The sequence below is a fragment of the Halichoerus grypus genome, chromosome 2, assembly GCF_964656455.1.
Source record: "Halichoerus grypus chromosome 2, mHalGry1.hap1.1, whole genome shotgun sequence".
NCBI classification, from domain to species: domain Eukaryota; kingdom Metazoa; phylum Chordata; class Mammalia; order Carnivora; family Phocidae; genus Halichoerus; species Halichoerus grypus.
Window position 1 is genome coordinate 177,303,281 of NC_135713.1, and position 23,411 is coordinate 177,326,691.

General features: G+C 52.6%; 3 protein-coding genes across 5 annotated transcripts in view; 1 reads left to right on the forward strand and 2 right to left on the reverse strand.

The window, feature by feature from the left end:
* LPO (lactoperoxidase) overlaps window positions 1-719 on the reverse strand; it is a 42,581-nt gene extending 41,862 nt beyond the window's left edge. Inside the window, exon 1 of the mRNA XM_078066370.1 lies at window positions 497-719. Within this exon, the coding sequence (XP_077922496.1) occupies window positions 497-719 (223 nt within the window). The remainder of the gene's footprint in view (window positions 1-496) is intronic.
* On the forward strand, window positions 695-13,154 carry MKS1 (MKS transition zone complex subunit 1). Of its 3 annotated transcripts, XM_036095838.2 has the most exons (19): window positions 695-797; window positions 1,200-1,309; window positions 2,513-2,583; window positions 3,233-3,388; window positions 4,655-4,752; window positions 4,925-5,053; window positions 5,323-5,427; window positions 6,304-6,412; window positions 6,950-7,006; window positions 8,312-8,354; window positions 8,612-8,677; window positions 10,092-10,162; window positions 10,492-10,561; window positions 10,662-10,769; window positions 11,425-11,558; window positions 12,085-12,167; window positions 12,253-12,350; window positions 12,445-12,506; window positions 12,640-12,777. In XM_036095838.2, the coding sequence occupies exons 1-19, from the start codon at window positions 718-720 to the stop codon at window positions 12,640-12,642; spliced, it is 1,653 nt and encodes a 550-aa protein (XP_035951731.1). In that variant the 5' UTR covers window positions 695-717; the 3' UTR covers window positions 12,643-12,777. The 3 variants fall into 3 exon arrangements, with proteins under 3 accessions (XP_035951731.1, XP_035951018.1, XP_035952078.1); XM_036095125.2 differs by having other exon boundaries at window positions 12,445-12,661; XM_036096185.2 differs by lacking the exon at window positions 12,085-12,167 and having other exon boundaries at window positions 12,445-13,154.
* Window positions 13,129-23,124, reverse strand: EPX (eosinophil peroxidase). The gene is made up of 13 exons (XM_036094093.2): window positions 22,938-23,124; window positions 22,735-22,828; window positions 22,318-22,493; window positions 22,043-22,160; window positions 21,791-21,920; window positions 20,780-20,986; window positions 19,334-19,652; window positions 18,498-18,658; window positions 17,872-18,127; window positions 17,281-17,451; window positions 14,823-15,060; window positions 14,071-14,283; window positions 13,129-13,797 (listed from the first exon to the last, which is right to left on the reverse strand). Exons 1-12 carry the CDS (start codon window positions 23,062-23,064, stop codon window positions 14,082-14,084), a joined length of 2,199 nt encoding a protein of 732 aa, XP_035949986.1. The 5' UTR covers window positions 23,065-23,124; the 3' UTR covers window positions 13,129-13,797; window positions 14,071-14,081.
* Window positions 23,125-23,411: the final 287 nt, after the last annotated feature.

Consider the following 23,411-nt stretch of genomic DNA (forward strand, 5'->3'; position numbering starts at 1 on the left):
GCATGACTTCTGAATAGCACTTTGTTGACTTTTCAGGAGGCCAGTAGAGTATCTTAAGGTGGCTTAAAAATCCGGAACTGACACATACAGGGGGAAAAACCAGTTCAATAATAACAAATTTTCCTTCCTTACTGTTAGCTTCCTTGTTTCTTCTTTCTCTGGCTCAGTGAATACCAACACAAGGACTAATAACTCCTGACACTTTTTTTGTTTTCTTCCAAGAATATATTTTCATGTCTGAGTAAGCGCCAACGCCTTCCCCGACTCCTTTGGGAAGAATGGGTGCATTCTGTGAGTCACATCCACCGATTTTCAGGGCAAGGTTTCTGAGCATTCAGTGGAAGGCAGTGTGGCGTGGTGAGAAAAGGCGAATCCAGGACTCAGGTCACCTGGGTCCTGTCCCCATCCAACTACATGAAAGAGGCCGATGGCGCTGCCTTGGTTTCCTCATTTGTAAAGTGCATCAAGTCCGGTCTTGCGTGTGGGCGAGCTTTGCCGCACACGTTGTAAGCGGTCACCCCGCAGTACCCCAACCTGACCGCGCTTAGACGCTCTGCCATGGCCGGGCCCGCTTCGGGCGCGCTGCGGCTGCGCAGTGCCGGGAACCCTAGGCTGCGCGCGCAGCACCTCGGCCGCCTCCCGAACCCCGCGTCCCTGTTGCCAGGGGAACTGGGGGCGGTGCGCTTTCCGGCGCTGTCGCGGCGAGTCGCAGCTGTCATGGCGGAGACGGTCTGGAGCACTGACACCGGGGAGGCTGTGTATCGCTCCCGGGACCCCGTGCGCAACTTGCGCCTCCGGTAGTCGCATCGTCCCAGAGTCCTGTGCTTTTATGCTCTCAGATAATTCGAGCCTGAACCTCCCTTCTTGTTTGCTGAGTCCCCACTTGCGCTTTCAACCCTGATCTCTGCCTCCTGGTCTCCCCGCGTCTCCCTCACTACCCTCAACCCTCTCCACTCACGGCTTCCAGACCTACCCACGCCCTTTTCAAGTCTCTGCCCGTCTCAAATTCCTCAGAGCTCTGTACCCAATACACTTACCCGCACTCTTCCCCTTAAGACCCCCGGCCGCGCGCGCGTGCACCCAACACACCGTGGTAGCCCCACCCTCTTCTTTCTTTTGTTTCCCCCATCTTTGCTCTGTGTTCATCTTCAGGTTGTGTGTCTTGTAATGAGTATTCCGGGCTTTTCTTTTCCTGACAGGGTCCACCTGCAAAGAATCACATCCAGCAACTTCCTCCGTTACCAGCCTGCTGCCCAGCCTGGGAAGGACCTCATAGACTTGGCCACTTTTAGGCCTCACCCAACCGCCAGTGGGTGTATGGCGGTGATGCGGCCTCTTGGGGACCTGGGGAAGGGCCTGGGGCAGTAGTTGCCCTTTAAGACAGAGTAGACCCAGATTTGTAGTCTGAGAAAAGGCATAGAGAGGTTGGGTTCCTTGCCCGGGGTCACATGGCTGGTATATGTTGAAGCAAGGATTTGATCCCAAGCAATTTTAACTACTCCATTATGTTGTGTTAAGAAAATTGAGTAAGACATGATTCTTGCCATCAAGAACTGATCCAAACTGTGGTCAAATGTTGTAAAATAACAAAAGACTATACTTTTGATATGTTAAAAATCTGCCTGGCAAACTAAATACCGATTGTGGCATTTTTTCCTAAGAGAAAATATGCTCCAAACTCCTAATGTATGTGTATACTATGCATATATGTATGTACTATACATACATATATACATAGTGTGTATACTATATACATGTATATAGTATATGTTACTTTAAATATGTATATATATTTATGCACACTACTTAAAACAATTTTAAAATTGGGGTCTGCTTGAAAAAGGTACATATTAACATCAACTGTGCTTTCGCAGTTTCCTTGTCTCAGAAGCCAGAAGAATGAGAAAGAGAGGACAGCGTGTTTGTGTTAAATCACTAGTCTCTCTGCATTTGTTTTATCTGTTCAGATATATTCCCTGGCGAGAGTGTGGGCTGGTGGGTTATGAAGCACGTGTCTCAAAAAGGCATACTCAGCCAAGAGTGTATTCGATTTGGTTCTTTAATAATTCATTTGCCTTTCCTCTTCTCTTCTGGTACTTGGTCTCCTAAGGTTACAGTGCTTGTGGTTCTAGACATATGGCTTCATGAACAGTAAAGACAAGAACGCCAGGGTGTTTTTCTAGCAAATGTGGACAGTTGGGATTGAGGAAGAGCTATTCAGCCTATATCCTGAATTTGACTCCTGACACTGAATTAGATTAATTCCTGGGAGCCATGACTTCCTTTTATTCAAATTAGAGTAGTAATTAAGACTTCTTGGGTCCTAATCCTGGCTTCTACATATATCCACAGCCTCTCTAACCTTTGTTTAGAGTGAGTGCTTAATAAATCCCCAAACTCCAGCTGGTTTTGTGGGAACTATTAGAGCAGGGACTTGGGTTATTACCAATCACAGAGCAAGAAGTGGTGCCAATTTGACTCAAAAGTTTGACTCACTCTGTGGTCTTTGGAGGTGGACACCGCTCAGAGCAAGAGGAAGAGGAAGAGGTCGTGATTGGGTGGCAGGAGAAGCTCTTTAGCCAGGTGAGCCCATGCCACTTCTCCGTCCAGTTTACCTCCCTGGCTCCACCTCCACCTGGCTGGTAGCAGGGAAGGATTCCTGGTACATACCGCCTAACTGATTTCCAGAAAGTTATAGCAGTTTATACTTTCCCCTGTTGTGTGTGTGTGTGTTTTTTTTTTTAATTTTATCCATTTATTTGAGAGAGAGAGAGAGAGAGAGAGAGCATGAGCTGGGGGGAGGGGCAGAGGAAGAGGGAGAAGCAGACTGTCCGCAGAGGAGGGAGCCCAACACAGGGCTCGATCCTAGGCCCCTGAGATCATGACCTGAGCCAAAGACCAACTGAGCAGGCGCCCCACCCCTCTGTTGTGTTTAAAGGGCAGTATAGCATAGTGACTGACACTACCCAGTTTTATGATCCTGGGTAAAACACTTTTCACCTCTGGGTGAAATCTGCCATCTCTAACAGCAGACTTGGGTTAGACTCTCACTCTGGTTCTCTTTAGCTCTAACATTCTTTGGATCCCCTGCCCTCAGTCAGTTCAGATAAGTGGAAGTTGGCTATGGAAACATGCCAAATTGCATCAGCTCTATGGAACTGATTTGATGAAACAGTTACAAGAAAAAAGTTTGACATATTCTCAGTAGATCTCTGTGTCCTTGTGACCTCAGTTTGAAGTAGATCTGTACCGAAATGAAGCAGCCTGTCAGAGCCCTTTGGATCATCAGTACCGTCAAGAGATCCTGAAGCTGGAGGATTCGGGTGGCAGGAAGAACCGACGCATTTTTACCTACACGGACTCTGACAGATACACCAATGTGGAGGAGGTATTTTTTTTTCCTGGAGCCTCATAGCTTCCTTTCCCTCCCCTAGCTTTCTGGCCTCTGGGTTCTGTGTGTTAAACCAGAAGCCTGTTCAGACAGACAGCCTGTCTAGGAACTGCCTTGTGCTGCTGGCGGCCCAGCTGGAGTGGAGCGGGCGTGGCCTTCAGGTGGCATGGCTGGTGCTGCTTTTCCACCTGCTGGAGAGCCTGGGGGAGTGGGCTGTGTCTCTCATGGCAGGCAGACTAGAGACCGGGACAAGACTCCCTCCATGCATCATGAGATGAGACAGCTGGGTGGAGTCTCGAACCATCTAGATAAAACTCATCAGGGGATGCAGCCACAACTCTGAGTCTATGGGTTTGAGGAGGGATTCAGTACAGCTGTGGGGAGTGGCTTAGTGCTCAGTTCGCCTGTGCTCACCTACCCTTATATTTGCCTCAGTCCCTGTATGACTTGTTCTTGCTTAGGGAGATTTTAAACTCCTTGAGAGTAGGGCCTGCATTTTTTGATTTTTGTCTATGACCTTTGTAGCTCTGCAAGGAGCAGGTATTAAATGAGTGTTTTTGAAAGATTGATGCTTATGCTAGGAAAGCTCTGGCTTGGTAGCATATAAAATTCGGGTTTTCTGTTTTAAAAAAGTAAATGAAATTAGTTAGTGCTGAAGTACCCATGGGAGGACTTTTCACAGGATACTTTGTATCCCATTTGGCATCTTCCAAGTACCTGGTAACATCACCATCTACCAGGCACGCTCACCCAACTTTTTGTTGGTATGTACTCAGAGATTGCAGACTCATCTTATTTTTTTAAAAAGATTTATTTATTTATTTGAGAGAGTGAGTGCACGCATTGTGGGGAAGGGGCAGAGGGAGAGAAAAAATCTCCAGCAGACTCAGCGCTGAGCGTGGAGCCCGACAAGGGGCACGATCTCAGGACCCCAAGATCATGACCTGAGGCGAAACCAAGGGTCAGACACTCAAGCGACTGCGCCACCAGGTGCTTCTGCAGACTCAGTGTAACGTTAGCACAAAGAAACTCATTTCTGGAGAAGGTGCTGCCAAAATCTTGGAACAAACCAGGGCATGGCAGGAATCTTCTCTGGCTTCTTTGTGCCCCTGCTTCCCTCCCCGGACATGTATAACTGTGAGCTGGCTGTGGCCTGTTAGATTCAGGTCCCAGATGAGGTTTCAGAAGCAAGACTTGCCTTCAGTACCTGATCCCACGGGGCCCTGACCAGATGGGTCACACAGGGCTGCTCTCTTTTCCTAGCACTGTCAGAAAATGACCACCGCAGCCCGGGAGGTGCCATCATTCTTGGTGGAACGAATGGCCAATGTCAGGCGGCGACGGCAGGACAGGCGAGGGATGTGAGTGCCGATGAGTAGGGGGTTGGGGGCCTTCATAGTCCTTCCAGGCCGTGTCTGCGTATGTCTGCCACCTCGAGCTTCCCGTTCTGCAGGAGGCCTCCCCTGGGTGTGCTCCCCCAGGTGCCTTCTTCGGGCTTTTCGGGGGGTGCCACCTTCCTGTGGTGTCTTCCAGGGAAGGTGGCATCCTCAAGTCACGAATTGTCACCTGGGAACCCTCAGAAGAGTTTGTCAGGAACAACCATGTCATCAACACCCCTCTTCAGACAATGTACATCATGGCAGACCTGGGGCCCTATGGGAAGTGAGTGAGGCCCTCACCGCCCAGCTCAGATCCTCCTCCTCTTCTCTCGTCACCCATCACCTACCCTGTTGTAGTCCCCCTGGGGAATGCGCGAGGGAGGGACTATTTCTTCTTTTTCTTCTCAGTCGTACTCAGAAAAAGGTATTTGACTATGACAATTCTCACTATAGCCTCTGTCCTCTCCCCTGACGTGGGCTGACTACCTCTTCCTCTCTCTGGTTAGCGGGACCAGCGGTCCTGAACCTGGGTGTTGATTTCCTGGTGTCTAGGCTTGGCTATAAGAAGTATGAACATGTCCTCTGTACTCTGAAAGTGGACAGCAATGGTGTGATCACAGTAAAACCTGACTTCACCGGCCTCAAAGGACCCTACAGGTGAGAGGAAGAAAGGGGGAGGGGGAATGGTATTCCTTCCCTTGGCTTCACTTCTTGCCCCGAGTTGAGGAGATTCTGAGAAAGTCCTTCATCTGCCTTGGTTTCTAAATTCCCAGCCAGTGGTTCATATTCTGTTTTATAACAGACCCTTAGGATCCTGGGGACTCTGTTCTCAGAAAGTGGGCAGCTATACCAATTTGAAAGGGCTAACTTCAGTGGTGTAGTTAAGTGAAAATAATTCTCTGTGCTGCTGCCTGTAGGGACCGGCCAGAACAGGGCGGGATGAGCTCAGGCAGATCTCTTCCTCTGGCCTGACTGTTCCTTTTTTTTTTTTTTGTAAAGATTTTATTTATTTATTTGACAGACACAGTGAGAGAGGGAACACAAGCAGGGGGAGTGGGAGAGGGAGAAGCAGGCTTCCCGCGGAGCAGGAAGCCCGATGTGGGCCTTGATCCCAGGACCCTGGGATCATGACCTGAGCCAAAGGCAGACGCTTAACGACTGAGCCACCCAGGCGCCCCTGGCCTGACTGTTCCTACCTCCGTGTCTTACAGTGAGAGAACTATAGTTAGAAATGACCTAAGCCTACCTGTCTGTTTTTCAGGCGAGAGAACTGGGTGCCAGGAATGTTGTGCTTTAGGGTTTCCCCATGACTTTGAGGCAGAAATGGGCCCCAAACCTATGCTCCATGTCCACTCTAATGCCCTTTCTGCTCTTCCACTTTGTTTGCCTCGCCTGCTCATCGTTCTGGCCACTTTCGTCCTCGTTGGCTTCGAGCGAGGTGTATGGTCAATGGTGGTTTATCCCTGGACTAGGTCTGGAGAGACGCATCTCTTCTTATCAGAGTTGGTCTTTTTTGTGGCTTTGACCTTACAGAATGGAGACCGAGGGGGAGAAGCAGGAGCTGTGGAAGTATACGGTGGACAGCGTGTCCTCCCTCGCGCGGCCGGAGGAGGAGGAGCGGGAGCAGCGCGTGTTCAAGGATGTGAGAGCAACTTCCTTCTGAGTGCAGGGATGAGCCTGGGAGCCTGGGAGCTGAGACCGTCTCCGAGGCTGATGTCCGCAGTTGCAGGGTCTTTCTTACTGGCCCTCTCCTAGTACAGGACGCATTGCTGACATAGCAGACCGAAGCTTTTGATCATACTCTAACATAATAATAATAACAATGACCATTTATTTGAGCATTTACCATGCTCTGTAAGGCCTGTCACGTACTTTATTTCATCACTTTGAGGTGAATACTTTTGTTATTACCATTTTATAAATGAGGAAACTGAGATTGAAAAGCTAAGAAGTCTGCCCAAGGTCATGGGGCTTGTAAGTGCAAGAGACAGGACTGGGTCCCAGACCAGCAGACTCCAGAGCCTCTGTGTTTTACTTTAAAATGTCGGTGGCTTGGATGCTTCGGCCTCCAGCTCTCTGTCGCATTTCCCGTTACAGCGTCTTTTCTCCCTCCCATTCAGAACTGACCCTGGGCTGGCTGGGGTTGCATCTTGAGTTTGCATATGGTTTGTTTCCTCAGCTTTATGGCCGGCACAAGGAGTATCTCAGCAGCCTCGTGGGCACAGACTTTGAGATGGTGAGTGGCTTGGCTTCCTGCAGCACTGCGAGCCAGCTTTAGGCAGAGCATTCGGACTATGGCTGAGTAATAGCACCTCTCTTAAAGGACATAGTCTTTATGTCAGAAGGAAATCAGAGACTAGCATATAGAGCATAGTTCTTATTATGTGTTATAAAATATAGCAGGAGTGCCTGGGTGGCTGAGTCGGTTAAGCCTCCAACTCTTGATTTCAGCTCAGGTTGTGATCTCAGGGTCATGAGATTGAGCCTGGTGTTGGGCTCCATGCTCAGCAAGGAGTCTGCTTGAGATCTTCTCCCTCTATGCCTCCCCCCCACACCCCCTCACTTGTGCATGCTCTCTCTCTAAAAAAAATAATAAAATTAAATATAGCATATTGACAGAGAGCTGTTAACGAAAAAGAAAATGTCAGTGAAAAAGGTCTAAAAGGGCACACACGTGCTGTGGGTGGCTTTCTCTGGGGTGGGGGTGGGGTTGGGAAGGTAGATGGGTATTGGATGGTGAGAGGGATATGTCAGAGATGTTTACTCTTTATTCCCTAAACTTAGTTGTTTTCAATTTTTATCAGTGGTAATGCATTCACATATTACTTCATAATTAATTTTAAAAAATAAAAAGATGCTCAAGGTCTTCCTCACTCTTCATGTGGATATTTTTCCTAAGTGCCCCATAGAGAGAGAAGGGGCATCATTTCTGTTTGTTAAATAGTTTAGCTCTTACACAAACAAAACAAAATAATTTCTGTCAGTTATTCTGTGGTCCTGTTCTTTGTCTTCCCTTATTCCAGCAGTTCCATTCCTCGATCAGGAGACAAGCATAGGATTACTCAGCGGTTTCCCTCTCTCTCTCTCCTTAAAAAAAATTCATTATTTTTGTATTGCATCAGCAGCAGATGTGCAGTGTTAAAAAGTTAGATAAGAAAACAAGTAATTAAAAAGGAAACTCCCTAGTTCCTTGACCTCAGGCACCTAGAGGGAACAGGCCCCCAGCGTCCCACTGTTGGTAAAGGGCAGCTGTGCTTGCTTCCCTTGCCTCTTCTTGTAAACTCTCCGTGCTTCGTCGCCCACCTCACCCTTTAAGTTATGTACTTTTTTTTGCTGTTACAAACTTGGGAAATGAAGGAGACAGGTCGGTGGAGAGGGGTCGGGGCGGGGGCCGGGGCTGCGGAGGACGCGCAATGGCCTCGCGCGCAGATCTGGCCGCCGGTGCCGGGTCTTCCGGGGATTGGTGGACGCGCTGGAGGACGAGTGCTGACTACCCCAGACCTCCTGACTCCTGATCCTGGCCCACTTCTCTCTTCCTTAGACTGTCCCAGGTGCCCTCCGGCTCTTTGTAAATGGAGAGGTAGGTAAGTGCCTTGCCAGACAGAGATCCCTGATGCTTGGGCAGGTGCCGCGACAGAGCTGCCAGGTAACCCGCCGCGCCCCGGTGGAGGCCCTGGTTTGTCTGCCCTACTTGGGAAACACAGTCGTGAGGCTTTCCTGGAAGCGCAGGGAGTTCCTGGCGCCCAAGGGACTTGCTCCCCGAGGATGTAGGCCTTTCAGGATGGGGTTGGGTGCTAAGGGTGGCAGGAGAGTAAGCTGAAGGCGCTTCTTCTTTTCTTAGTTTCAGCGCAAGGCTATGAGTATGACAATCTCTACATCCACTTCTTTGTGGAATTGCCAACCACAAGTAAGTAGTATTCCTAAGTCTCCTTTATACCCATTCTGACAGCTTTCTAGAGGCGTTCAGTCAGCTTCCCCACTTTTTTCAAAGATATTGGGACTGTCCTTTTCAAGGTCATAGATCACTTTCAAGTTGTCAAATCCTGTGGTGACACCTCTGCATTCACCCTACATGACCTCTCAGAAGCACGTGGCACAGCTCACGTTTCCTCACTGGAACTCTCCTCTTGGCTTCTGGCTCCACACTCCTCTCTTTGCTCTTATTAGTGGCTCATCATTCCCCTTGGCTGTTGGCTTATCTGTTGGTCTCAAAGCTTTAGAGTGTCCAGGGCTGGGCCTGGGCCTCCTATTACTCCCTCTCTATAGTCTTTCTAGGTGGTCCCATCCATCCTATGGCTTGAATACTACGTATATGTCTCAGACCTCTAGATTCCTCTCTAGCCTTGGCCTTCCCCCCGAACTCTAGGCTCATATCCAGTTGTCATTCCTGCCTAACATGACCCAAAGGACTATTGATCCTCCCTCCTGCATCAGACCTGCCCTCATGGTCTTCCCTAAGGGTCATGGCAATGTCATTTACTTAGTTGCTGCTGCCAAAAACCGAGGAGACACCCTTGATTCCTCACTTTCTCTAGCTCCCTACGGCCAGTCATTCCATCAGCAGTTCCTGTCGGCTCTGTCTTCCAAAGATGTCCTGAAGGCTCCTCTTTCGAGCGCCCTAGACCAAGCCACCTCCATCTCCTGCCCAGGCCCATGAATTAACTTTCTAACTTACCCCTTGGCTTCCCTTACGGTTCATTTGCCGCAGACACCACAGCCAAATGGAACCTTTGGAAATGTAAATTGGTTCTAGCTCTCTTGAGCTTTAAACGCCAACAGCTTCCCCTCGCACTTACAGTAAAATCCCACTCCAAAGCTGGACAGGCCGGCCCCTGCCTCTCTCTCTCCCTTCCAGCATTCCAGTCATACTTTCTGTTTTCGAACATGCCAAGTTCATTTCCACCTTAGGGCCTTTTGGGGATCATTTCCTTTGTCTGAAACCCGTTCTGTCATATCTTTGCAAGACTGAGTTCAGGTCTCAGCCTAAGTGTGCCCTCTGAGAAGTCCTCCCTCACCACCCGATCTAAAAGAGCCTGCTTTGTTTTTAGTACAGCATCTGTCACTACCTGATAGCCTCTTGTTGGCTTGCTGTCCGTCTCCCCCACCAGCTGGCATGTTAGCTCCTTGAGAGACGGGGATCTCTTCTGTTTGCTCACCAACATGTCCCCAGTGACCGGTCGTAGCACATAGGAGACACTCAGTAAATGCTGAGTGAGTGAGGGAGTGTGTGAGTGAATGAATGGATGGAGGAACTTTGTCTTTTTCTCAACCACTTGCCTTCCTTCCAGGTCATCTTACTATATATGGTCTTTGGCTTTCAGATTGGTCAAGCCCAGCATTCCAGCAGCTCTCAGGAATAACACAGACCTGTGCCACCAAATCCCTGGGAATGGTAGGGAAAACAGGAGGGCTATTTGGAAGGGGGCGGGACTCTGAAGATTATCGGGCCGCCAGCCTGGGGAGCACTCAGAGTTCGGTCTGGCCCTTCTGTCTGGACTCTGCAGGGCTGCCTGGTCCAGGGCTTCCCTCTCTGTCTTTCTGAGGATGGTAGCAGCTTGTATGTGGATGCCCCACCCCCTCTTAGTCTCTTATTTCCCCCGTGGGGGGATAGTTTTTCTTTTTCCCTTGTGAAGGTGTCGTTGGCCGCAGGGAGAACAGATTCGCAGTGAGGCCTTGCCTACCCCATGACCCTGAGTATGGAATAACGCTTCTCTTTTTTAGGATAAGGTGGCTTACTTCTCCTACCCATTCACATTTGAGGCCTCCTTCCTCCACGAAGACGAATCTGCTGGTGAGTAGCTCAGCAGGTCCTGAGCCCGGGCTCTCCTCTGGTGGCGCCCTCTCTTGGGGAAGGCCTCCTGTGACCTGGCTGCTTCTCTCACTTCTCCCAGATGCTGTCCCGGAGTGGCCTGTGCTCTACTGTGAGGTCCTCTCGCTGGACTCCTGGCAGAGGTATCGTGTGGAAGGCTACGGCGCTGTGGTGCTGCCCACCGCCCCAGGTGACGTCCCGTCCCTGCCCTCCATGTGGCCCCCGTGCCCTAGCTCCCTCTAGGAATGAGACTAACACTTCTAGAACATTCGGGATCATTAGGAATTAGAAGCATTTAACTCGCCAGGTCCCTTGCTCCATGAGAGACAGCTGAGTGAGGTTGCAGCTGACTCGGAAGCCGAGCAGCCTGGGCGTCTACTCCTACTCCAAGCTCCCCTGTTTCGACTTGTGGCCTTGAGGGAGGAGCTCAGGCGGGGTGGGCTCTTGGCATCGTGGATTGAATGGATCAGCATTCGTTTTGAAATAAGAGCTGCCGTCTCCTGTTGGCTGCCGGGCATTGTGCTAAGTGCTTCTCATTTAATTCCGCCAGCCACTCCGAGACGTAGGCGTTACCGTTGCCATTTTGCTAGTGAGGGGAATGGGGCTCAGAGGGGTTAAGAAACTTGTCCTGGGTACACGGGTCATAACTGGCAGAGCTGAGATGTGAATTTCTAGCTGACTGATTTCCAAACAGGTGCCGCAGACCTGCAGGATCGCCCCCCCAGAGGTCAGGTCGTCCCCAGACGAGGTGTTGCAGTAGTGGCTAGGCCTGTGGCATTGCTGGGAGTCAGTGAGAGGCCACATGCCCTTTCTGGCTGAGGCCCCACTCTCCTCTTTCGTCACAGGCTCGCACACCCTGACAGTCCCCACGTGGAGGCCCATGGAGCTTGGCACGGAGGCTGAGCTGAGGAGGTTTTTCATTGGCGGCTCTCTGGAGCTGGAGGACCTCTCCTATGTGCGGATACCAGGAACCTTCAAGGTGCCTTTTGTCTCTGGGCAGACTTCATGCTGGGAGCTTAGGTTCCTGTCTCTTCTGGAGAAGGTGGGGTCAGGGTTAAGGCCCCTTAGTTGCTTCATTATTACTTAGTCCCTTCCTTTCTGTGGCTTCAGCTGGAGGTCATGGCCACATCTCGAGCCAGGTACAAACATCTACGCTGCTATCCTAGGAGATCTCGGGAAATGAGCATACTTAGAGATTGCCCTGGTCCCGTCAGAGTTACCGGCCCCTCCTTCCAGCCCATCACCGAGGCTTTAGTCATCAAAGGCGGGGAGGATTGGCAGGCCACTTGTCAGACTGCTTATTCTCAACTGGGTTGGGGCGTCCCCTGATTTACAGTTGGGAGCCCCACATTAGCCTTGAGGTGATGGAGTCTGGGTGCTGGAGTGAGATTTCCCCCAGCAGATCTGTTCTCCGAGAATGGGAGTAAGAATGGGGGTGAGGTCCGCATGGTGCCTGGGGTCTAGAACCCACAGAAGCCTGACGCGGTCTTAACTGCACGCCCCAGGGGGAGCGTCTGAGCCGCTTTGGGTTCCGCACCGAGACCACAGGCTGCGTCAGCTTCCGCTTGCACTGTCTGCAGCAGTCCAGGTGAGTGACCCCGGCCCTCTGCCTCGGGGAGCCTTACCCCTGAGGCTGAACAGCAGCTGTGGCCCTGTGCTGGGCTTCTGTGCAGGGCCTTCATGGAGTCAAGTTCCCTCCGGAAAAGGATGCAGAGCGTGCTGGACCGTCTGGAAGGGTTCAGCCAGCAGAGTTCCGTTCACAATGTGCTGGGTAGGTTCCCCTCCCCCCGGCCCCCCCTTATCAGCATGAGCCCCACTCCTCCCCACACCACAGCAGCTGACCACTGCATTTGCTCCCCTTGCAGACGCCTTCCGTCGCGCCCGGCGCCGCATGCAGGAGGCCCGAGAAAGCCTTCCCCAGGACCTGGTGAGCCCCTCGGGGACCATGGTTTCCTAGCTCACGGCGGCCCTGGCCCCGCCCCCCACCCCACCCCGTGCAAGAGGACAAGATGGGTGATGTGTGAGGCTGGTGCTGTCCGCCTCTTCATCTTTCTCTCCAGTGACCCCACTGGCCTGCCGAGAACCAGAAGAGCTGAGAAAGTCCCGGGCCAGCCCCTCTGCCTGGTCTTCGGCAGGGCCTCCCCGCTCTGGGTAGCAGTACTGCTGGACACCCTGCGGTCCCCCTCTGCATGTTTCAGTTACTGCGAGTGGCTCTCATGACAGGGCAGGCTTGTAGGGTTAGCGCAGTGTGGGGTGACCCCACCGTTAGTTCTGTCCTCAGTACGGCCTCTTTTCTGGCTCGTCTCACTGTGTTGAGAGCAGAGAGCTGCAGGTGCCTCCTGCTTCACAGCCTTCGCTACAAATGGAGGCTTAAGAAAGGAAGAGGAGAGAGATCTTGAATGCCTGGCCTGGGAGCCTCAGCCTCCTCTTTCCAGGGTAGCCTTGTCCTGCCGCTTGGGGCTTGTTGTGTTTGAGATATGAGTAAATGAAGGCTGAAGGCAGTGCCCAGTCCTTTCTGCTAGCCGGGTAGTGTCTTTTATTGTATTTTTTGTACATAAAAACTTTTTGTACTGACTGACGTGTCGGCTGTTTTTCTGCTCAGGTTGCTGGCATGGCCAGGGTATTCTTCCGAACCTTCCCCTTTTCTGCCCTTTCCCACTCCAGAGTGTCTGGAGGCAGCCTGCAAGAGAGGCGTAGGGGTTATTGCCAGTGTGGTCCTGGCAGTGCTCCTCTTAAACGTTTGGAGCAAAGCTTGGGACCGAGGTTATGCCCTCCCCAGCCTAATGCAGAAACCAGCTCTTGCCCTCAGTGGACTTTTATTGGTACAAGCAGAGCTCACTGCCTGGTCTGCAGGCTCCAGCAGAGGATGGTGGGGCGGCTGGGGCCGGGCGTGGCAGAGGCTGCAGTCATGGGTGGGGGATGGGGACAGGCTGGGAAATAGAAAAAAGAGGCCGGAGCCCATGCAGATGACTCTTCTTGCCTGGCCCTCAAGACCTCCTTGCACCCGGAGCCGATGCCTGACCTAAGACCTAGGAGGCTCCCAAGGTGGGAGGGTTCACTGCTGCCAGGAAGCCCGGCTGTCACTCCCAGCCACAGAACCAGCAATGAGCCAGAGCCAGCAAAAGCGTCAGCAGGTGTGGTTGCTCCAGGGGAGAAGGCAGCCTCGTGGTCTTCCCCAGGTTCTCTTGTGTCTGAGGCCAGAGGCTTGGGATGGGCTCCTGTGGAAGCAGCACATGTGGGCAAGTGAGGAACTTTCTGGGTGTCCAGGCACGGAGCTGTGTTAGGGTGCTGACAATGAAACTGAGGCTTCCTAATTGCCCCCCAAAGTCCTAGGCCTTGGATCAGCTGTCCGTCCAGAAGCTAGCAGACCCGGAAGCCAGTAGGGAAGACTACCCTGCTTCTCGTGACAAGTTTGGTTGTCTCTGCTTAGAGGTCTAAAAGGACTCAGCCATCTGGTCTGGGAAGGATGTTGGAGGAGGGCCTCCCCTTACCTGTAGAGGCCTCATGTGCCTCGCCAGGCTGACAGGTTCAACCTGGGGATGCGGGTGCAGCTCACAAAGTCCCGCGGGTAAGTGTTGGCCCTGAAGATGTCCCTCGAAACGGTGGTGATGCCGGTATTGTCACACACAATTCGAGACAAGGAAATCTGGCGCAGGGCCTCGCGCTGTCTCTTGGTGAAAACACCCTGCTTTTCCCACCAGAACCTACCGAGACAAGTCGAGAGATGTGGGTGAAGGTTAGGGAGGAATGAACATAACGAGCCCCTGTGGTATGCCAGGTTCTTCACAGTATTTCATTCAGTTCTCCAGTATTCCTGCAAAATAGGTATTATTCCCCATTTATAAATGAAGAAACAGGTTCAGCAGTCAAGGAAATTGCTCAGTATTAAGTGCACAGTAATTTAAGTGGCCAGGGCTAGATTTGAACCTGGGTAAATGCCAAATCCAGATAAGGAGTCAGGTCTTAAACCATAAGCTTTATTGGAAGGAAACCAGATTTAGCCCTTTCTGCCCATGTTTCCCGGGACCCACTAGCCAAACAGCTCAGGCAGCATCGGGCTTGGCCGGCCCATGGTCTCTCTCACTCTGACAAAGCTCTCCACAGAAGAGCCTCCTGGTCTCAGACCCTGTGAACTTGGAAGAAACGAATCAAAAAGGGCAATTTCCCCCTTGCTGAGTCCTGACATGCTAGCGCTTTTCTGCCCTGCCTCTGGGGCTGGTCCCTTTAGGGGAAGGTCCCTTACCTGTCACCATTTCGGGCTCTCCTGAACTGGTTTTCAAAAAGACAAGCCAGAAGAGGCCCCACTCGGGCCCCTGGCAAAAGAGGCTCTGCAATGGCCCCAATCCAGATGTCAATGTTGTTAGGTGTACCATACAGATTCAGGAACTTCCTCGCCAAACCCTGGTTTCGCAGCACCTGGCTGAGCTGTGCCAGATTCCGGGGCTGGGAGAGCCCACAGAAGCGCCTCCAGGCATTGTACCCTGTAGGGAGAGGGGGCGGAGGCGGTTCAGTCTTACCTTGCTGACTTCCCCTTAGCTTCTGCTGCTCCACAGTTTCTCCCGAGAGAGCTCTGTGGTCAGGAAATGTCGGGCAGAACAAGATCCCTGCTGACAGAAGAGGCTGAACCTTCTAAGGATCAAACCACTGCCCTTTAGTTTTCAAAGTGAGTAGACAACCATGCTTTGCGTGCATCAAACTGAGGAGTGTGTCCTAGTGTAACACCTAATACCACAAGGATATCATTATTGGGCTCAAGTGCATCAATTATGTACAAATAAGATGGACCCAGAACATAAAAGACTCTTACTCGGGTTTAGAGAAAGAAGGAATGAACAAATACTATAGGTGAACAAACCAAGAAATGAAGAGCATGGTTAAAGTTTACTCAGAAAAGGACCACATGCTGTATGATTCCATTTACATGAAAGGTTCAGAATAGGCAACTATGTAGAGACAGATCAGTGATTGTCAAGGGCTGGGGTGGGGACAAGGAGTGACTGTTACTGTAAGGTTTCTTCCGTGCGTGCTAAAAATGTTCTGACATTAGCAATGGTGATCAGTGGGCCAAAGACCTTAACAGACCAAAAAAAAAAAAAAAAAAAAAAGATCAATGCACAACTCTAAATATACTAGTCATTGAATCATATACTTCATATGGGTGAATTTTATGATACACAAATTATATCCCAATAAAGCCATTTGAAAAATTTTTTTCACCTACGATTTCTCTGCTATTAGGATCCCACACCAGGACCAAGCCAGATGATGGGGCAGGGACCATCAAGATAGGAGATAGATTTGCCCTAACCTTGAAGAACCACCTGCCCCATATTATCCATTGAACTACACCTCACCAACACCATCTTCCAGCTGAGCAAAGGAAAACGATACAGTGCTTTACCTCACTAAGCCCTGGTGTGTGATAATCTCTTAGGATCCTCACAACACCTCTGCAAGGCACTTTGTAATCTCCATTGTATCAAATGGATATTTGTTGAGCTTGAGCAGCTGTGACTTTCTTAAGGTCACTCCACCAGTAAGTGGAGTTCAAACAAGCTTTTCCAATCCCAAATTTGGTGTTGGACTTGGGAAGGGATTGGAGGAGACTGTCAGAGCTAGTATTCGGACAATATTTCTGTGACAGCTTAGAGGGAAAGGTATGGGGGTTGGGGGGGTTGGCACAGAAGCTCACGGTGTGGCCCCTGGGTGGCTGGCAATCTCAGTTGTCCAGCAGGGGGCGCCCGCGGCTCTTTAGTGGTCGGGAGCCCCCAAGCGTGAGGAGGAAAGAAACAGGTTTTTGAGCACCCGCTGGGTTCCTGCCAGGTGCTGTGATAGGTGCGGTGGAGATTTACCCCACCCCGTTATACACAGCCACAGGTGAGCTGAGGCAGACGGGGCTTCAGGCTGTAGACAGGAACGTAGGGGAGAGGGAGAGGGGACAAGGTGGTGACCAAAGGCTTCCCTTAACATTATAGCTTGCACAGGGGGAAGAAAGGAGAAATTCTGAACTTGATTCAAATTTTGCTACTTCCTAGTTACGTGGCCTTGAGAGAATGACCAGATGTCTCTGAGCTAATTTCCTCATCCATAAAAATGGCTGTAATAGTTGCTTCTCAAGGTCATTGGCAGAACGAAATGATTAATAGCCATGAAAATTCCTGGCAAAGTGCCTAAGTTTTCTTCTTTCCTAGGATACATTTTTCTTCTTTCCTGGGATTTTTGTCCTCAGGAAACAGCCGAGGCCGTCTTCAGTTTACTCCACCTGTTCCTACCTCTTGAGCTCTCTACCTTTCTGCACCTAGAGCCAGGAGCCAATTCCTATGTCCCTGGAACTTGAGTCTTCCTCCTTGGAACTCACCAGGGTAGCGGGGAATGGAGCATTTCTTCTCTGCCCTTTGAAACTACTGTTTTCTCCACCTGGAAAGAGCTAATCTGCTTTGTCCACAAGCAGATCATGTCCAGGTCCCGGCCGTGCTGTGCACCTACAGCTAGAGGCCCTACGGTGGCAGGTGAAGATAGGGCAGGATGGCAAAGGGTGGTCCCAGGGATGCTTTCCTGCATGAAGCTCAGCCTCGCATGCCTCTGAACCTCAGCACACGGGGTAGAGAGTTCCAGCCAGAAAGGATGCACCAAGGGTCTTCTCTGAAACCTGCCCCCCACCCCCAGTAGCCGCAGCCCCAGGCCAAGCAAAGCCCCCTCACCTGGGAGGCCGTGGTCCCGGCTGCGCTGCATGTTGAGAGCCGCCAGGTCCAGCCCGATCCTTCTCACTTGCTGAAAGAGCCGGTCCCGCAGCTCGTCCACTAACATGGAATCCTGACGGTTCAGCTTGGCAGGGGTAGCCATGAGGCCTCGGATGATGGGGTCGATGCCACCTGGTGGCGGGGAATGTGAGCAGCACAGATTGGATCGGCCTCTGGGGAGCCCCTGGGTCATCACATGACGCCAAGCTAGCTCAGAGCTGGACAAGCCAGTTGCTTATATTCTGTAATGTTGCCTGGGTAGACTTGAAGCGAGCTGGGGCTGGCAGGGAAAGAAGCCACTCCCACTCCTTAAAGAAGGAGCGGAAGGCGACCTCCTCCCAGGCCCACAAGCCCCCAGTCTGACATGAATCTCCTTCCCTTTGTGAATCCTCTCATCCTTAAGGGCACGGGAGGCCCAGGCCTGAGGGTCTTGGTGCACCTGCCTGGTACTGCCCTGGGGAGATGATTAGCAGTGGCCTGAGCAGCAGCCCGGCCTCCTGGGACTAAGCCTGGCCCCACCCCCACTCCCATCTGCTTTTAAAACCTGGTTACCTTCATGCACGATTCGCCAGGTGGCAAAGAAGCTAGTGCTAAGCGGGACGCGCGAGTTGGGTGCTGAAGCCCGGTACTGGTTGTCCAAGCGGAACATGAAGGGCTGGAGCATGGTGTGGCCAAAGCGGAAGGCCAGGGTGAAGACATTGGCCACACGAGGGTCCACATTGGAGCAATACCCCCGGTAGGGCCCTAGGGTTCTGCTGGCCCGGGCCTTGCCCAGAACCAGGGGCAGAAAGTCTCGGTAGGTGATGATCTACAAGAGAAGATAGGAGGAACATTACCTTAGCAGCTGCCCACCCCATTCCCTTGCCTTTGGACAAAACTTTTGCTTTCTGAAGTGCTACTCAGACATACCAATTCTTTATTACCATCATGCCCAATGTGGAAATATACATTTCCCGTTGGCTGATGAAGAGCGGGGTGACAAGGACAGTGTCACACAGTAAGTTAGTGGCAGAGTTTGGGGTACAGGTCAGATCTCAGGTATACTCTCCATCACCCAGCCCTAGCTGATTTGAGGCATAGCCTCAAAGGATGTATTAAGGAAAGTGGGAGCCACTCTCTCAAATGGTGTCTCATGCCAGATTGTCTTCTAGGGGATGCTGGGGCCCCGGGCTCCCTACCTGGACCATGGCGCCCACGATCTTCCGGGCCTCCTGGTACAGCTTTTCTCCGGTCCACCGGGGATTCAGACGTTTCAGCTCCGCAGCCAGCCGGTTGTGTTCCCGCATAAAGAGGGTATGCATAGCCGCCAGTTTGGGAGTTTCCGATGATCGGGAGTCACCTTGAAAACCCCAAGTGCAGAGTCACCACAGCTCTTCCCAGAGAAATGTCTTTCTGCTAAGGCAGACAGAGAGCTCTGGGGACTAGAAAGAGGTGGTAGCACTTTGTGACTCGGGCCAAGCCCCGGGCCCTCGCTGGACCTCCATCCCCTCAGCTGTGCTATAAGGCTCCTCACTGACTGCCACCATCCGCCCTCGCATAACGGGTCAGGACAGGGGAGACAGTGGGGTCTTAGATCCCAAAGTTACTGAAATAGGTTCAGGCAAGGTGGGGAAGCACAGAGCAGCTGCTGGTCTTGGGCATGATTCTATTCTACAAGTGACCAGGTCCACAGCTGGTGGAGGGACCCGGATGACTCTAGGAAACCTTGACTTTGGGACTGCGAGCCCACCTGTCCCATGAACTGCATCCATCGGCACATTGTCCACCAAGAGCTAGACCTTTCCCCAGCTGTGGACTTGGGATCAGGCTGCTCTCCCCAGGGAGCCCAGGGGAAAGAGAAAGAGAGAGGGTTGGGCAGAGCCCATTCCTGTAGCCAGAGCTTCTCCTGGAGGCCTGGAAGGAAAGCAAATTCCTGAAGGTGGGCCTTACACGCAGTCACTTGCTGGCTTTGAACGAAACCCTTTTGTACCAGGTCTTATTTAACCTACTCTTCAGTCGACTGCTGGGGGCTGACCTGCCAGGAAGCAGGGGATGCGCGCTGTGCGGTTGGTAAGGAGGCAGGGGTCGTCACGCAGGTTGTCAAAGGGCAGCAGGGCCCGGCCGTTGTCGCTGAAGCGGGTGTTGACAGCCAGCATCCCCAGGAGAGTGGTCCGGTTGCGGAGCCGCAGGGAGAGGGACACCTCGCTGCCATACACCATGCTGGCGTCCACGAAGGAGGTGAGCGCGTTGAGCTGGTTTCGGATTTTATTCCTGTTTTGGGGGCATGCGGGTGCCGAGCGGAAGAAGGGGATGCAGTCACGCTGGTTCCTGATGCGGGGGTCATTGGGCGGGATCTGAGGTGGAAGAGGAGCCAGTGACCCGGGGGTGCCCTCAAGAGCAAGCTCACTCCTCTGGACCATTCCTCACCTGCTTCAAAACCTTGTTTGAGACTCCCCTCCTCTAGGAAGCCCTCCTCAGCTCACCCAGACTCATGCTGCTCACCAGGTCAATCTGAGCATCCTTAGCACTTTATATCATAGAGTCATGGAAGGATCCTCATTTTACAGCTGGGGAAACTGAGGCTCAGAGACAGGAAGTGACAGCTCGTTAGCAGGAGAGGTAGGATTAAGACCTAGTTCTCCTGACATTTGGGTCTGTGCTCCTCTCATTCCATTTAATTCTACAGACATCTCCTAAGCACCCTTCTATGCCGGGTGCTTTGGAGACCAACAAAGGTCAGCAAACCCCAGCACAGGTTGCAGGAAGCTGGCGTTCAGTGAAAACAGGTGCACACATAGAGAATATAACTCTAAACTGAGGCACTATTTGCTGTGCTTGATCTAAAAGTCAAAAGCAAAAGGTGTGCTAGGAAAATATGGGAAGATTCCCCCGGGGAGGTGCCCTTGAACTGGAGCTGGAGGAATGGGTAAGGTTGCCCCACGAATGTCGCCCTACCTGTTAGGGGTGAATGAATGTGGGAGTGTATGCACGTGTGTCCCCCGCCCCAGATCCCCAGAAAGGCTCTGCTCCCTGGAGTCTGTTTTTCCTTCCCTAGTGTTCCACACACTCCTTGCCTCTCAGCCCAAAGGATAGTGCCCTACTCACAACACCATCCCAGGAATTGGTGAGAGCTGCAGGGCTCTTGGACCTCTTCAGGAAGGAGAGAAGGGCAAGAGCTAAGAGTCTCTAAAGGCTCCCCAAAGCAGCAGCCCAGAGGCTTCCCCTGTCGGGATCAGACGCATGGGTCAAGGCTAGTCTCCACTGCTTCCTCCTCTGTGAAACCTGCACTAAACTGCGGGCAGACTGCCCCGCCCCTGCCCCCACCCCGCAAACACACAGAACCGGGGGTCTGTGCAGGGCCAGCCTCCTCGCCTTCGTCGGATACTCCAGCACCACAGACAGCTCCTTGAGGAGGACGCTTTAGTCTTACGGACCCGCCCCGCAGCTCTTGGCCTGGGGCCCCGGGGACCGGTCGGGGTACCTTGATAGGGAAGCAGGGGGGCAGCTGGGCGCAGGTCTTCTCGCAGTCCACGCCCGCAGTGAAGGCCACTCTGGCTGGGGACTCAGGGGAGAAGTCCAAGTCGTGGTCAATGAACTGGCCCCACTGCATGAACATAAGGGCCCTGCCCCGGTCGGAGGTCAGTCTCTCTCTGGGGAAGCGCACAATCTGGTTGGAGACAGCTCGGACCTGGTGGGGAGAGAGGTCAGCGTGGGGCATCCCGGGCTAACTCAGCAGATTGCCCCTGCTGGTGTGAACACGGTCTCTCCCCGTCTCTTGCCCTCCCCTCCCCAGCCCTACTTTGTTCCACCCCCTGTGTGGCTGTCATGCCTACAAGGATGGCCTCTGGTGTGGCTCCTGAGGATTCCAGGAGTAGAGAAAGGGAGATGCCTGGTTGGCTGGCTGAGACCCCACCAGCTCTTCCAAAAAGATAAATACATGGAATCGATAGATCAGTTTATAGACTAATGGGTACCTAGATGACAGAAGTGATTGAGAGATGCATGGACCAGTTGGTAGGTAATGGATAATAAATCTAGAGAGAATTGGATAGATAGATGGAAGAAGAATTAATGAATAGATGTTGATAGATGAGTAGGTGATTGTCATATTGACATATGAATAGAAAATTGATAAATTGATAAATATGAAATCATTTAGATCAATAGACATAGAATAAGACATATAGATCTTTATATTTAGCTAGATACTTTGATACTAATTCTTGGAGAAAAAACAACACTATAATGGCTTGCATTACTCGATCGCATCCTACGGAGATGTTTATACTAAGCACCTTAGAATTCATACACCAGCAATACGAGGTGGGTTTTACTGCCATTTTACAGTTGAGGAAACTGAGACCCGGCTGTATGACTTGCTCAGAGGCACCTGGCTGGCCAGTGGCTGAGCCTGGCTTCCAGCTGGCTCGGGGCTGTGCTCTTACTGTTTAGAGGTGGTGGAGCAGCCTCCAGACCCTCAGCCCCTACTCACGAGAGGGAGGAGGAAACCATTGCGCCTCCTGTTGGGCGTCCAGCCGTAGGGGAGGGACAGCCTGTCCTCATACTCAGCTGGCAGCCAGCGGGCCAGGGCCTGGTTGGAGGCCCCCAGCAAGGGTCTTCTCCTGCAGCAGAGAGTTGGCTCCAGTCAGCAGGAGTTCTGAGCCTAGAGGATGCTCCGTGGGGGGTGACGGGGTGGTGGAGGGAAGGGGGGCACCCTGGGTCAGGCGCGGCCCCCGGCACCCACTTGTTGTTACATCTCCCAGTGATGGTCCGGTACTTGTTGCTGCACTTCTCCTCCTGGTCCTGGAGAGCACAGCCACTGGCCTGGGACAGCAGCCGAAGCTGGGGCTCTGTCAGCACATCTGGGGGTGGGACGGGGGGGCAGGGTCCTGGCTCCTTCCTGAGCTGGTCTGTTCCATACCTCCCATCCCTCGACCCTCTTCCCTCCCGCAGCCCCGGCTGTGTACCCTGCCTCCTCAGGCCACAGCAGGCCCTGGGGCTCAGTGTGGAGCACAGTACCAGTGACATTGAAGGAACTGGATCCCTGGAGCTGTAACCTCCCCTCCAGCAGCTCCAAGGCCACATGCATATAATCGGCAGCCCGGACCACTGTCCTGGTGGCTGCCAACGGTTGTTTGAAGTAGGACAGGAGGTCCATGGGGCTGGCCAGGCCACTGCGGAGGCGCTCCCTGATGCTGCAGGAAGAGAGCAAGGGCTGGAGAAAGGAAGCAGAGCCCCCCAGGAGAGCCCCCCAGCAGAGCCCTCCAGCAGAGCCCCAGCCCAGTGGTGGACAGCCAGGGCCGTGTGAACGGACAGGATGGATGGAAGGGAGGCTCTCTACCAACATGGCATTGCCCCAGGGTGGCCGGGGGCAGGGTGATGGCTGACATGATTGTGGCTGAAACCCACCCACCTCATCGACCCTTCCAGACCCACCTCCTCTGAGTCTGATTGTAGGCAGTATCCACCAGCAACTTGGCCTCTGTTACGCAGTCCCGAAGGACCGAGGTCTCCACTGTCATGGGGGAGGCTGTTCAGAGGGAAGGGGACTCAGTGTCCAGGGGAGCCACGGGCTCCCCCCAGACCCAGACACTGCCTCCTCCATTGCCCTCCTCCTCGGCTGTCCAAAGGGATATTACCTGGGCCGGTGCCCTCACATGGCGGGGCCAAGATGAGTGTGGCTAGGACCCCAGCCAGGGCCAGGAACAGCTTCATCTCTGCAGTGAGGCCCCTGGCCGCAGTGGGGCAAGGGATCGACACCCACATCCTGCACACAGGTGGGCCCCCTGCACCCCTCTCACCTGGAGGTCCCCAAGCTGACCTCTCACCTCCTCTTTTCTGGAAGTAGCTGGGAAGAGACTTTTATATCCTTTCCGAGGGTGAGGGAGGGGAAGTCCAGCCTCCTGAGGTGGGGCCCTGGAACTTCCCTCTCATTTTCAGGGGAGTCATGAGACTGAAGCATCCCACCCCCCACCCCCTTCGCTACTGGGTTCATGGATGTATTTCCCCCAAGGCTCAGGGCAGTGCCTGGAACACAGGTATTGCTCAGTGAGTATTTGCTGGAAGATTGAGGAACAGTGTGCCTCAGAAGACTGGGCCTGGTCCTGCCACTA

What these genes read in the sequence shown, in the direction of transcription:
- EPX (XM_036094093.2), bottom strand. Translation starts at nt 23,064, where the DNA reads ATGTGGGTGTCGATCCCTTGCCCCACTGCGGCCAGGGGCCTCACTGCA. An exon ending in ACTGGGAGATGTAACAACAA is followed by an intron (nt 21,921 to 22,042) that starts GTGGGTGCCGGG and finishes TCTCTGCTGCAG; the next exon opens with GAGAAGACCCTTGCTGGGGG. An exon ending in CTGGCGAATCGTGCATGAAG is followed by an intron (nt 17,452 to 17,871) that starts GTAACCAGGTTT and finishes CCCCGCCACCAG; the next exon opens with GTGGCATCGACCCCATCATC.
- MKS1 (XM_036096185.2), top strand. Translation starts at nt 718, where the DNA reads ATGGCGGAGACGGTCTGGAGCACTGACACCGGGGAGGCTGTGTATCGC. An exon ending in TGTGGAATTGCCAACCACAA is followed by an intron (nt 8,678 to 10,091) that starts GTAAGTAGTATT and finishes TTTGGCTTTCAG; the next exon opens with ATTGGTCAAGCCCAGCATTC. An exon ending in CCACCAAATCCCTGGGAATG is followed by an intron (nt 10,163 to 10,491) that starts GTAGGGAAAACA and finishes TCTCTTTTTTAG; the next exon opens with GATAAGGTGGCTTACTTCTC.